This window comes from Delphinapterus leucas, chromosome 4 (genome assembly GCF_059928025.1).
Source record: "Delphinapterus leucas isolate spDelLeu-1000000601 "Yukka" chromosome 4, BTC_Dleu_Yukka2, whole genome shotgun sequence".
NCBI classification, from domain to species: Eukaryota; Metazoa; Chordata; class Mammalia; order Artiodactyla; family Monodontidae; genus Delphinapterus; species Delphinapterus leucas.
The window spans coordinates 49,270,510-49,282,562 of NC_143132.1; the positions used below are offsets into that span (position 1 = coordinate 49,270,510).

The following is a 12,053-nucleotide window of genomic DNA, read 5'->3' on the forward strand; positions in this document are numbered from 1 at the left end:
AGTGGCTTCTCTTTGTTGTGGAGCATGGGCTCTAGGCACGCAGGCTTCAGTAGTTGCAGCACGCGGGCTCAGTAGTTGTGTCTCACAGGCTCTAGAGCGCAGGCTCAATAGTTGTGGTGCACGGGCTTAGTTGCTCTGCGGCATGTGGGATCTTCCCGGACCAGGGCTGGAACCGTTGTCCCCTGCATTGGCAGGTGGATTCTTAACCACTGCGCCACCAGGGAAGCCCCAGCTTGGCAAATCTTATTTCTCTGGTTCAGGGAACAAAACATTGCGCCACTGAGCGGAAAGACGGCCCAAGTAGGGGCATCTGGGGTTTGGTCACTTAGGCAGAGAAAACAAAAGCTTCGAAATGGATGCTCCCTGGGGAAACCCTGATGTCTGAAGGCGACAGGAGCTGGGGTCCTGATAGGGGCCAGAGCTCAGACCACAGGGCGACAGCAGCAGGACACCTTCGCGCGTGAGCTCAGTGGTGCGGAGCTCGACAGGCACCAACTCTGCGTCCTTACTCCGGGGGACGCTTGCGCTCCAAGCCCGCGGCTGTCAGTCAGCGCCCTCGGTCCGCCCCTCCCAGAGCTTAACCAATCACAGCCGGAGGTCGGGGGTGAGGCGACACAGCTGGTTCCGGAAGCCGGGGCCAGGCGGCCTGGTGCAGCTGCGGCGGGCGTTGGGGTACCCGGCGGGCGTTGGGGTACCCGGCAGCCGGAGAGCGCACGTCGGGAGGCCAGAGCGGAGGTGAGTGCCAGCCTGCGGCTTGTGCTCCAGGGCCGGGCCGGGCCGGGCCGAGCCTCTGCCGCCCGAGCGAACCATTGCCTGGCTCCTCCCGGGCGCCTCTCGGCTGCTAAGCCCCTTCCTCCGCGCTTTGGCTCCCGAGCTCCCGGCCCGGTGCAGAGGAGCTGCAGCCCCGGGGTCATGGCTGGGGCATCTGAACCTGGAACGGGAGGCTCCGGCCCAAGGCGGGGCAGAGTTAAAGCCACCGGCTGCCGCAGCCTTGGTCCGGAGTAGCCCGAGCTGTAGCCGGTCCCTGGGCGGGGCGGGGCGCGAGCATCTCCATCCTCAGCTTTCTCGACTTGCTGCAACACCCGCAGGAGCAGCCGCAGCGCGGCGGAGCCCAGACTTTCGGGCCGCTAAAGACCCCTTCCCCTAACACCTTTTCTAAGCGAGTGCGGGGCACTTGGCGACGCCTCCCTCCTCTGCCCGCATCTCCAGTCTCATCGCTGCTCCGAGACCCAGCTGCCTCTTGGCTGGCGGTCCTCTAATGCGTTGGACTATTCTGGTTTTACTGAGCTGTCGTTTTGGGACATCAGATTGAGGTCACTTGGGTAAAGTGTGATTCTACAAGGTGTGATGTGGAGACTCTGCCTGGCCTGTCGCTCATCTCCACTTGATCAGAGACCACTAGTGTGGTGGTAAGAGGGATTCACAGGATTTATACAAAATTTGTAATTGTCTGTAAAATTTTCCTTGCTTTCATTATTTATTCTAAAGGAGGATTGTTGCCACATTTTCTAAAGAATAAAGGATCACGCTGCTCTGATGGATCTCTCCCCTTCTCACTGTGGTTAATTATCATTTGGAACATCAGCGTGCTCTTGAAGCTGGCGGCACTCCCAGACCCTGGTAACTGTCTCAGTCCACGCAGTAGAACAGCACACTGTTCCTCCATAGTGTTTGGGCTCCGCTTTCCTTTGACTGTGTTTAACATCTTCTGTGTCTTTCATCCTCACAATCTCTCTGGGCCTGATACAGTGCAGTTATTTGTTACTGAGAAAGGAAACGAAGGGATAGATCCCTGAAGTAGGGTTGGCTATCCCCATTGACCCAGAATCGGATTGTCCTGGAGGGACAATGTAAGTTACAATTCAAGCATCATTTCTGAAAGGCCATCCCTGAGCAATTTGTACAAATAAGACCCTCTGGCCACTCTATACCATTGGTTCTCCTACCTGGCAGTGTATTATAATTATCTGCAGACCTTAAATAAAAACTGTTTCTCGGGCCCTACTCCTATGGATTCTGATCCAGTTGGTTGAGTGGAATGCAGGCATTGGTATTTTTATAAGCTTCTGGGATGATAATTAATGGGCATGCAAGGTTAAAGACCACCGCCTATCAACATGCCCTATTTTTTTCTTATAGCACTTATTGCTTTGTGACTTATTTAACTGATTTGTTTACTTCTCTACCCTACTGCCCCCGGGTATTATGAAAGCATTGGGGTGCTGCTTTGAAAGAAGAGAAGGCCTAGGTGAGTCAGCATTTTGGGCATGTGAGATGGGGGTACATGAAAGAGAAATGGAATAGAATATGGGGAAACAAGTCCTGTAGACTTCTGTTCCTGTGTACACTTCTGTCCCTGCTTCATTTTTATCCAAGGATTGATCTTATTTGGTTGACCCATCATCATCATGGTCTTGGATGAGTCTCCAGTTCTTTCCCTAGACATTCCCCTGTTAAGTTTCAAGGTTTTACTCAGCACCCTATGAAATACAACTGATCTTTGGAAAGTTCGAGATATGAACATTTAAGTCGGGATATATTCCATGTAAATCTGTGCTTTTGTCTTTTATGTGTGGGGTCCTTGTATTCTGAATTAAAATTCTAGATACTTGCTCTGACAAGTATATCTATGTGGCTGGCAGGTCAGAGTATTTAGGATGGGGACTGTTCCAGAAACTGGGTATGTGGTTGTTCAATAATGTATTGTTTTTGTGTAGTGGTTGTCTAAGAACGTTAGCTCCCCCAGGGGGTGGGGTTGCTGCCTAATTTTTATTTATTTATTTTTGGCAGCGTTGGGTCTGTGTTGCTGCGCGCGGGCTTTCTCTAGTTGCGGCGAACGGGCTTCAGTAGTTTAGCACGCGGGCTCTAGAGCGCAGGCTCAGTAATTGTGGCACACGGGCTTAATTGCTCCGTGGCATGTGGGATCTTCCCGGACCAGGGCTGGAACCCATGTCCCCTGCATTGGCAGGTGGATTCTTAACCACTGTGCCACCTGGGAAGCCCCTAATTTTCTTTTTAGTACTGAACTCAAGTATTTCATTTGTGTTACTGACAATTGTAATTCCAAGTGATATAAGCAATCACTTTGTAATTCTCTTGTGAGATGGGGGTAGGAGGTCAGGTACCTAATGGCAGTATAGGGTTGTTGCCACAGGCCATAAAGAATTTAGATTGGCTGGTAAATAGTCTTAATCAAAATTTGGCAAAACAGACCCAGCAGACCATGGATTTTACTTTTTGCTTGTCATTTGAACATAAATATAAAGCATGAGTAAGTGGTGCTCTAACATTTCAGAAAGATTTGAAAACAAGACTGCCCAAGTTGAGATTCCTCATGGAGTGATCACAACTTTTAGATGTGTCCAGATACTTCTTGTTTTCTCTAGTGGTAGGATGGATCATTGAACTACATGATTATTCTAGTCTATAAGAAAATCAGGACCTACTGTATAGCACAGGGAACTCTACTCAATACTCTGTAATGGCCTATATGGGAAAAGAATCTAAAAAGGAGTGGATACATGTATATGTATAATTGATTCACTTTGCTGTACCCCTGAAATCAGCACAGCATTGTAAATCAACTATACTCCAATAAAAATTAAAAAAAAAGAAAAATAACATATGGAGCTTTTATCTGTGGTTTATATTTTTTCCAGTTATGTTGCTATTTATAAGGTTTTGACCTTTAGCTCAGATCTGAGAATGATTTGCCCTATGTAAGTTCATGAATATAAATAGCCACTTATTGTTGGGTTTTTTTTTTTTTATTTATTACTAGGAAAGGAAATGTTCCTATCCTTACTCTGCCCACTACTTTGTACTGAAATCTATGTACATCTCTTTGCTATAAATTGTATTCTTGATTTCAAATATATTTTCCTTTGCTTCATTTTCAGTATCTTTAACCTGTATTTCATGTGCTTGTCTCTGTTGCAGCAGGAAGAATGGTATAAAAATGAAAAACTTCAACATGTGCTTCGAATGTGACAAGAAAAGAATAAGGGCTCTCACAATTGCTTGAGTTCAGATTTTACACTGGAAGGAAAGTTAGATGTAAACCCTAATTTCTTAGTTCTAATAAGTATCTCTTCTTGGGAACTGGAAATTTCCAAAAAAAAAAAGGTAAATTAAATTCAATTACATTTTTTTATTTTTTGGTTGCTCTAGGAAACTTAGAGTCATTCCTATCTAGCACTATTGTTCTTACTCAATTCTAAGGCAGTTTGAGATACCAAATGATATTTTCCTGCTCTCTTTGCAAATAGATTTCTTGCTATAATGCCTAGGTTTTATTTTTGTAGGAAAAACCCAGAAATCTGTTACAGATTTCTTTTTTCACTTTGGAATCTTTCATTTTAAATTTGTTTTCTCATATCTGATTTAATGCCTTGTTTCTCCTTATAAGCTCATCTTTAATTATTACTTTTAGAAACCAGCTTTTTTCTTTATATTTGTGAGTTTTATTTCCTGGTGAAGATGAAGGAGAAAAACAAAAACCACCCAGAGGTGACAACTATCAACATTTTAGTATGTGTCTTTTCAAAGAGAGGTCTGTCTAGTACACCTCAGGCTGTATCTACTTAGGTGTACAGATGGATCTCTCAATCTCAGTGTTCCACCTACTTGTAGCAGGAAGTCAGATCTTTTCCTGGCATGACCTTCCATAATGATTTTTATAAGAAGTCCCTGGCTGTGAGGGGCTTCTTGCATGTTTGCATTGCTGCCTATAAGGCCTTTCGTTCCTTTAGCTCTGAAGTCTGCTGCCCTTGTGCCGTCCTTCTGCGCCACTGACCATTGCTGTGCTGCTACTGAACAGCTCTGAACCACACTGACGTCCTCTGAGCTGCTGGCCTTTCCACAGTACGTAGACCACGGCTACCGTGGTGCAGTGGAGTATTATCTTTGGTATATCATGTAAAGAGCTAAGTACTGGGAAGGAATCAAAAAGTATGATACATTGTTATCCTTAAGTTGCTTTTCTCTGATATATAGTTTCTGTTTTTGTTTTTGTTTTTTAAATATAGTCTTAATTGGTATAGAGTAGTTGGGGAGATGAGAAATGCATAGAAATACAGAGATCAGCTGAGAAGTGAAAAACGTAAGTGTTGTGGGAATTCTGAGGATGGAAAGCATACTGGAATAGCTTAGCCTTGTCTCCTTTATGAAGCTGGGGTGAGGAAGTGTTGTTGTATGTCCTTGTGGTATGGGACTTGTGGTATGGGAACGTATTAGACCAGAAGAGTGGAGGAGTGAGGGAAGAGGGGGCTTGCCAGGTCCAACACAAAACTGTAGGAGTATTGGTGCAGCTGAGGGAGTCTGAGGTCCTCTGCACTGTGGTTATGCACCCTTTTCACCTTTACCTCTCTATCCTGCCTTGCATGGAAAGCCTCACTGGGAACGAAACACTAACATTTTCACTGCTTACCTATATCATAAAAGCAGCTGGGGAGAGCATTTTAAAATAATTACGTGGAAGAACAGTTAGGAGCCACATACTCTCAAGTCTTCTGCCTCTAGCAGGTGTGATGAAGGATTTGGGTGAGCTGTTACTCCTGAAGCTTAGCTTTCCTCTCCTACATCTTCAGGGCAGGTGTCTTTCCTCCTGTGCCTTGTTACTCAGCTGAGGGAGCATCAGAACCACATGTGTGGTGAGGGAGCCAGAAACCCGAAGGGTGTTTCCTGTCTCCTGCTGTACAGAGGGATGGCATTCCTGTTTTCCAGAGGTTATCAGAATGGTTTGCACCTAATCCCAGATCTTCTCATAAAATCACAGGTTTTCTTCTTACTGCTCTTTAAATATAATTACTCTAGTAATGTAATAAAACTTAAACTGTAAGGGAAGGGAAGTGGTTTTATTTACTTAGACCTCTTTAGAAAACTAACACTTGAATTTTGTAATTTCTAAGGGTTTGAAGATATTCTTCTTTGCTCTCTTAAAAGTTAAAACCTAAATAGGTAGTAGGACAAATATCTCTGTATTTACACAGAAGCCTGGAGCTGGGTTTAAGTAAATTGTCCAGATATGGAATAGATGTTACTGTGCTCTGTTTCTTTGCTTTCTCTTATGACTTTGGGTCTTCAGTAAGGTTAAGGAAGAGGAAATACGGTGTCTTTCCTTTTACTCCACCCTAAGCTGTTGTAATTGGTAATCTGTTTTCTCATCTCCCCTCTTCGAAGGAGTCCTTTGGAGAAAAATGTGCTTCTTAAATCAACCCCAGTTGCTCTTTTATACAAAGAACTCGTAAGTAAACTAGTAGAAAAGAAGCAAGTCAAGCTGAAAGCTCATCTGCAGCTCAGAAAAACAAAGACATGGCGTTTTAAGGAGTGAAGGGAGCATGGTGTCGGCCATGGGTGATCAAGACACAGCCAGACAATGTGGATCAGTTTCTTCAAACTACGTTTTTTCTGCTGTCTGCTTGCAGTATTGATGGTGGTAGTGCTGGTCATCAATGTCACTCAGGTGGAGGTGAGTACTCAGCATAACTAAGGGAACCAAGTCGAGGGATTTGGGGCTAACTGGCCTGGAAAATGTTGATCATCCGGAAACTTATCTCAGTCACAGTTCCTGTTTTCATTCATTCAATAAGTGTTTGAGTGCCTTCAATGGTTATATACTGTGCTAGTCACCAAAGGTGCGGTGGTTTCTTCACTATGGAGTTCGTATTCTAAATGTGCATGGGAGAAAATAAGAGTAATAAGTAATCATAGAATATAATAATAAATGATAATTAGAAATTGTGAGAAGTACTGTAGAGAAAAGAAAGTGGGTTCTCTAGAGTAGCTTTAGAGCGATGAAAGAAAGTCTTTTCAAGGAGGGGACCTTTTAGCTGACTCCTGGCAGAAAGCTGAAGGAGTATTTCAGGGGAGGGAGATGATGATGTCTGTTTTTTTTTTAAAATTAATTAATTTATTTTTGGCTGCTTTGGGTCTTTGTTGCTGCGTGCAGGCTTTCTCTAGTTACGGCGAGCAGGGGCTACTCTTCCTTGCGGTACGCGGGCTTCTCATTGCGACGGCTTCTCTTGTTGCGGAGCACGGGCTCTAGGTGTGTGGGCTTCAGTAGTTGTGGCATGCGGGCTCAGTAGATGTGGCTCACAGGCTCTAGAGTGCAGGCTCAATAGTTGTGGCACACGGGCTTAGTTGCCCTGCGGCATGTGGGATCTTCCCAGACCAGGGCTCGAACCTGTGTCCCCTGCACTGGCAGGCGAATTCTTAACCACTGCGCCAGCAGGGAAGTCCGATGAGTCTGTTTTGAAGACTGGGTGTGGTGCTCAGGACAGGGACCATGTCTTATTGAACCCTCACAAGTGCCTGGCGCCGAGAAGGTACTTAGTAGTAGTCGCCTCTCCCCCTCTCTTCCATTCCCTTCATGAACTCACATATCACCAAAATTTATGGAGTATTTTTTATCTAAACTGATGCTGTACTTTTAATTTTGTTGGCTTGTGGTACTTCTCAGGTTATAGGTCGAACTTAATTACGGTATTTTTTTTGTTTTTGGATTTTGCTGTAAACTGAATGTTTGTGTCTCTCAAACATCCCGGCCCTGTGGGAGCTCAGGTTACTGTTTTCTCTCATGGTTTCGTGTGGTTCTTTCCCCAGCCTCCAGGAGTTTCCTTACACACATGTGCTCTTCAGTACTCTGCTGAATACTTAATTAGGACTCTCTGTAGATCTCCTGAGTTCTGTGTGCAGCTGTCTCCTACTGTTACTATCCTGTGGATTCTAATCAGCTTGGTCTTTTAAGACTCTCAGCTCATCTCCTCAATTTAGGGGGTTCTCCAGGCTCCACCTGCGTTCCCCTCTTGCTGCTGCAGCCTGGAGATGCTCTCAAGGCTTTTAGCAAAGGGCAATCAGTCATAGGGATCACTTCCTTTATTTCCCATCTTTCAGGCATCATGTCTTTTGTTGTCTGATGTGCAGTGTCTGGAAAACCACTGTTTCAGGTGGAGGAGTGGATCTCACTGTTTCTGTATCTTGGCTGCAAGTGGAAGTCTGAGGGACTTGCATTTGAGGGGAAAGAGTTCATAGAGGAGCTGGAGAGAAGGATTAATGGACCAAGGGGAGGAGGAGAGGATGGGACCTAGAGAACAGATGGAGCAATAACTATGTAGAATGAGGGACATGGTACATTGTGAGTGTTCTTGTTATCATTTTATTATTAATTATGTAGGAGGAGCCATGCTCCTTCCTCTGACCTAAGAGGGAAAAATGTCATAACGGTTGGCAATGTAGATACATTTGCTGCTGGAAGGTAAGACATTGAGGGAGTTCTTGCTTAGACAGGAGGCGGAAGGTGGAAGGAGGGTGGAGCCCAGGAGGTTGGTACGTAGGGGCTTGAAAGAATGGGGGTGGAAGATGGAGCTGACCCTGCACGATGATAGAGGGGCAATAACTTTCAAGATCATATGTGTGCATGGCGCTTACTTGCATTGGTTTTGTGAGTGTGTGTTTTGTTTTACCACGTTCAACAGCCTGGGTGTAAGAAAAGAGAGGATAGTTGTGTAGGTCTAGGATGGCCGAGGAGGTAGGAGAAAGAGAGACTTGAGAGGTTAGGCCATAGTCCCACATCTTTATTGTCATTATACTCAGGAAGAAATGTTAGGAATTATTGCTAGGAATTCCCCTAATAGCCCTGCTGTAGTTCTTGGAAACTTCTGGAGAATGTCCGCTAACAGCTGTAGCTATCTGCACGAACACAAACTGAACAATGATGGAGAGGGGAGGTGCCAGTAATATAAATGATGTAGGACAACTCTAGTATTGAAAATATAAATAGATCTTTTAGTGGAGTGGGGTGAGACACTTCCCCTCGTCTAAAGAGGTTATCTTGTCCAGGCTGAGAGTATTGTTATGACTTTTAAACTGTTCAGTTTATTACTATGATGATAATTGTTAAAGAAGCTTGGGGTGGGGAGTGGGGAGTGGGAAAGGCTCTGATCCTTGGCCGTCTCCCGTCCCTTAATCCCTGGTCTGTCCTAGGCTTCTGATCCTGATTGTACTCTCCTTGCAATTAGAGTATCTGAGTATTTTCTAAAAAGCACAGATTCAGTTTTAATTAAAAATATCACATAAGAAAATTAAGCATCACAGGTGGTAAGGGGAGAAAAAGCATTTTCAAATATGCCAAATTCAGAGTTGGTTAAGATAAACAAACAAAACAAACAAACAACACTAAATGCAGCAAATATTCTTTCCATTGGTAACAGGTCTCTTTCATGTTTTTGTTTCCTCGTCTCATGCTCAAGTTAGTCTCCCTTATATTGTATATGCGGAGTTTTTTGAAATTTAAGAAAGGAATATTTCCTTTGTCACGACTATTACATTTTTACTTAGTTTTCCAACATAAAATGTGGTTAGATACTTTAAATTCTTCAGCTTCTGAAACATTAATAAAGATTTATTGAATGAAAGTTGAATAAATTCGAAATAATTCATGGGTGTTTAAAAAATACAAATCCTAGGGCACCCCGTCTGCTCCATCTCAGATGTATCATACCAAAATCCCCACATTTCCTAAGATTTGGCCAAATTCAGTTAAACAAATAGAGGAACAAATAAGATCCACAAACTAGCAAAACCTCTCTAGTTAGGTGATTGTGAGTAGAGCAACTACTATAGTGAATTCACAGATTTCTGAATTTCTAGACGTCTCTGAATGTAAAGGACTTATTATCATGTTGGTGTATACGGTAGGCTGAATAAAGCCCCCAACGATGTCAGTGTTTGAATTCTCAGAACCTGTGAATATGTTATCTGATAAAAGGGACTTTGCAGACAAGTTTAAGTTAAGAATCTTGAGATAAGGGTATTATTCAGGATTATTTGGGTGGGCCCAATATAATCACATGGGTCTTTATAGAGAGTGGCAAGAAGGTGGAGGTGATATGATGATGGAAGTGGAGATTAGAATGATGCAGGTAGAAACCATGGGAGAAAAAATATCACATATGAGAAGGAGATATATATCAATATCTAGCAAAAGTTTGCAGGGAGAATTCTGTGTTAGTTCTCTGATAACCTCTCATTGAGCATGGCCTGTATTTATTTGTTTTTTCCTTATTCATTGATATTTTAAATATATATGTTTTCTGATTATGAAAACAATACCAGTGTATTAGGGCTTTTGGCTGCAAATAAAGCTGATTCAATCTGGCTTTAATATTAAGGAATAATATTCATTTAGAGTAGAAGTCAGGAGGTATAGTTGGGCATAATTCATTTTGCTATGTTGAGCATAGTTCAGGCTCCATTTCTCTGTAAGTCTCTCAGCTGTGCCCTCTGTGCATTAGCTTTGTCTATGGCATCCTCTTTCATGGTTGGATTTTAGGTTGCTGCCACAGCAACAGGTGGTTGCTTTCTTGTACATGTCCAGCTTGAGATACAATTTTTTCCCCCAAAATATTCTCAAGAGTTACTTGCATTTTTTTCATTGGCAAGTAAAATTCAGAGAGCTGTTCCCAGAGTACTGGTGGTGTCTGGATTCGGGTGCATGAATCCATCAGAAACATGCAGCAGCTTTTCATAGAACAGAATTGGGTCACAGGCCCATTCCTGAATCAGTCACTTGGGATTATTCTTTGATCAGTCAGGCCCGCCCCTGAGCTGACAGGTCAGTAAACAGCAGTGTTGTGTTTCAGTAGACAGGAGTAAAACAGGCCTGTGGGACAGGCAAGCATAGTGTTCATTCCAGTCCACACCTTACAGTGGCTCCAGGAGTGACCATTAGTGTTTCCTCTTGGCTCTGAATCTAAAAAGATGGCAGACCTTGAAGCTGCCCTTGTTACTGGCCTAGAATAGGGTTATCATTTGGGAAAATTAAGTAAATTGACATTTTTGCATTCTTTTTCATTTTTAAGTAAAATTCAGGTGACTTAGCACCAAGCATCTGGTGTTCTTGGATTGGGCTGTATGGGTCAGTTTGCTGACCTTGAGTTGGTAGCTGGTGGCTACCCAAGGAACAAGAGTGGCCATGGGAGAGGAAGAGAGGAAAAAGAAAGGAGAAGGAGGCATGCTGTGAGCACACAGTGCATGGTTTGGTCCTTAGTGGTTTGTCATAGCCTCACAACAACTAAAAAGAGAGGGAGGCTGGAATATTTCCTAAAACGTAATCAGTAGGTAAGGGAAATTTTTCTGTTTTTAAAAAATTGAGATATAATTTACATATAACGTTGTGTAAGTTTAAGGTGTGTGATGTGTTGATTTGATACATTTATATATTGTAATATGATTACCACTATAGTGTTAGCTAGCACTTCTGTCATGTCACATAATTATCATTTCTTTTTATGGTGAGAACAATTAAGATCTTGTTTGTTAGCAACTTTGAAGTTTGTTACATAAACTTATTATATTTATATTAATACAATAATACACTATTGTTGACTACAGTCACTATGCTATGCGTTTGATCTCTAGGACTTATTTATCTACTAGTTGCAAGCTTGTACCCTTAAACAATATCTCCCTAATTCCCCAGCCCCCTAGCCCCCGGTAATCATTTTATTCTTTGTTTTCACGAGTTCAGCTTTTTTTTTTTTAACACTTTATTCCTTTTTTTTTTTTTGGCCGCACCACGTGGCTTGTGGGATCTTAGTTCCCCAACCAGGGATTGAACCCGGGCCCTTGGCAGTGAAAGCATGGAGTCCTAACCACTGGACTGCCAGGGAATTGCGGAGTTCAGTTTGTTTAGATTTCACATATAAGTGATATGGGGTATTTGTCTTTCTCTGTCTGACTCATCTCACTTAGCATAATATTCCATTGTGTGTGTGTGTGTATATATATATGTACACACACTGCATTTTCTTTATTCATCCATCAGTGGACTTAGGTTCTTTCCATATCTTGGCTATTGTGAATAATGATGCTACAGTAAACATGGGTGTGCAGATATCTTTTTTTATACCTTTTTTCATTTCCTTAGGATATACACCCAGAAATGGGATTGCTGGATCATATGATAGTTCAATTTTTAATTTTTTGAGGAACCTTCATGCTGTTTTCTGTAGCAGCTGAACTAATTTACATTCCCAACAACAGTGTATAAGGGT

The 12,053-nt window shown here is 43.0% G+C and overlaps 1 protein-coding gene across 6 annotated transcripts in view; it reads left to right on the forward strand.

The window, feature by feature from the left end:
• Window positions 1–632: 632 nt before the first annotated feature.
• NXPE3 (neurexophilin and PC-esterase domain family member 3) overlaps window positions 633–12,053 on the forward strand; it is a 52,261-nt gene continuing 40,840 nt past the window's right edge. For 2 of the 6 annotated variants that reach the window (XM_089910509.1, XM_022593728.2), the window contains exons 1-5: window positions 633–735; window positions 1,489–1,620; window positions 3,940–4,125; window positions 4,752–4,863; window positions 6,181–6,469. Coding sequence is in view for 5 of the 6 variants with exons in the window: in XM_022593728.2 (XP_022449436.2) it covers window positions 6,377–6,469 (93 nt within the window). In the remaining variant the exon portion in view is untranslated. Of the gene's footprint in view, window positions 736–975; window positions 1,621–2,212; window positions 2,249–3,939; window positions 4,126–4,751; window positions 4,864–6,180; window positions 6,470–12,053 lie in introns of those variants that run through there. The other 4 variants (XM_022593474.2, XM_022593395.2, XM_089910508.1 and 1 more) reach the window with 4 other exon arrangements.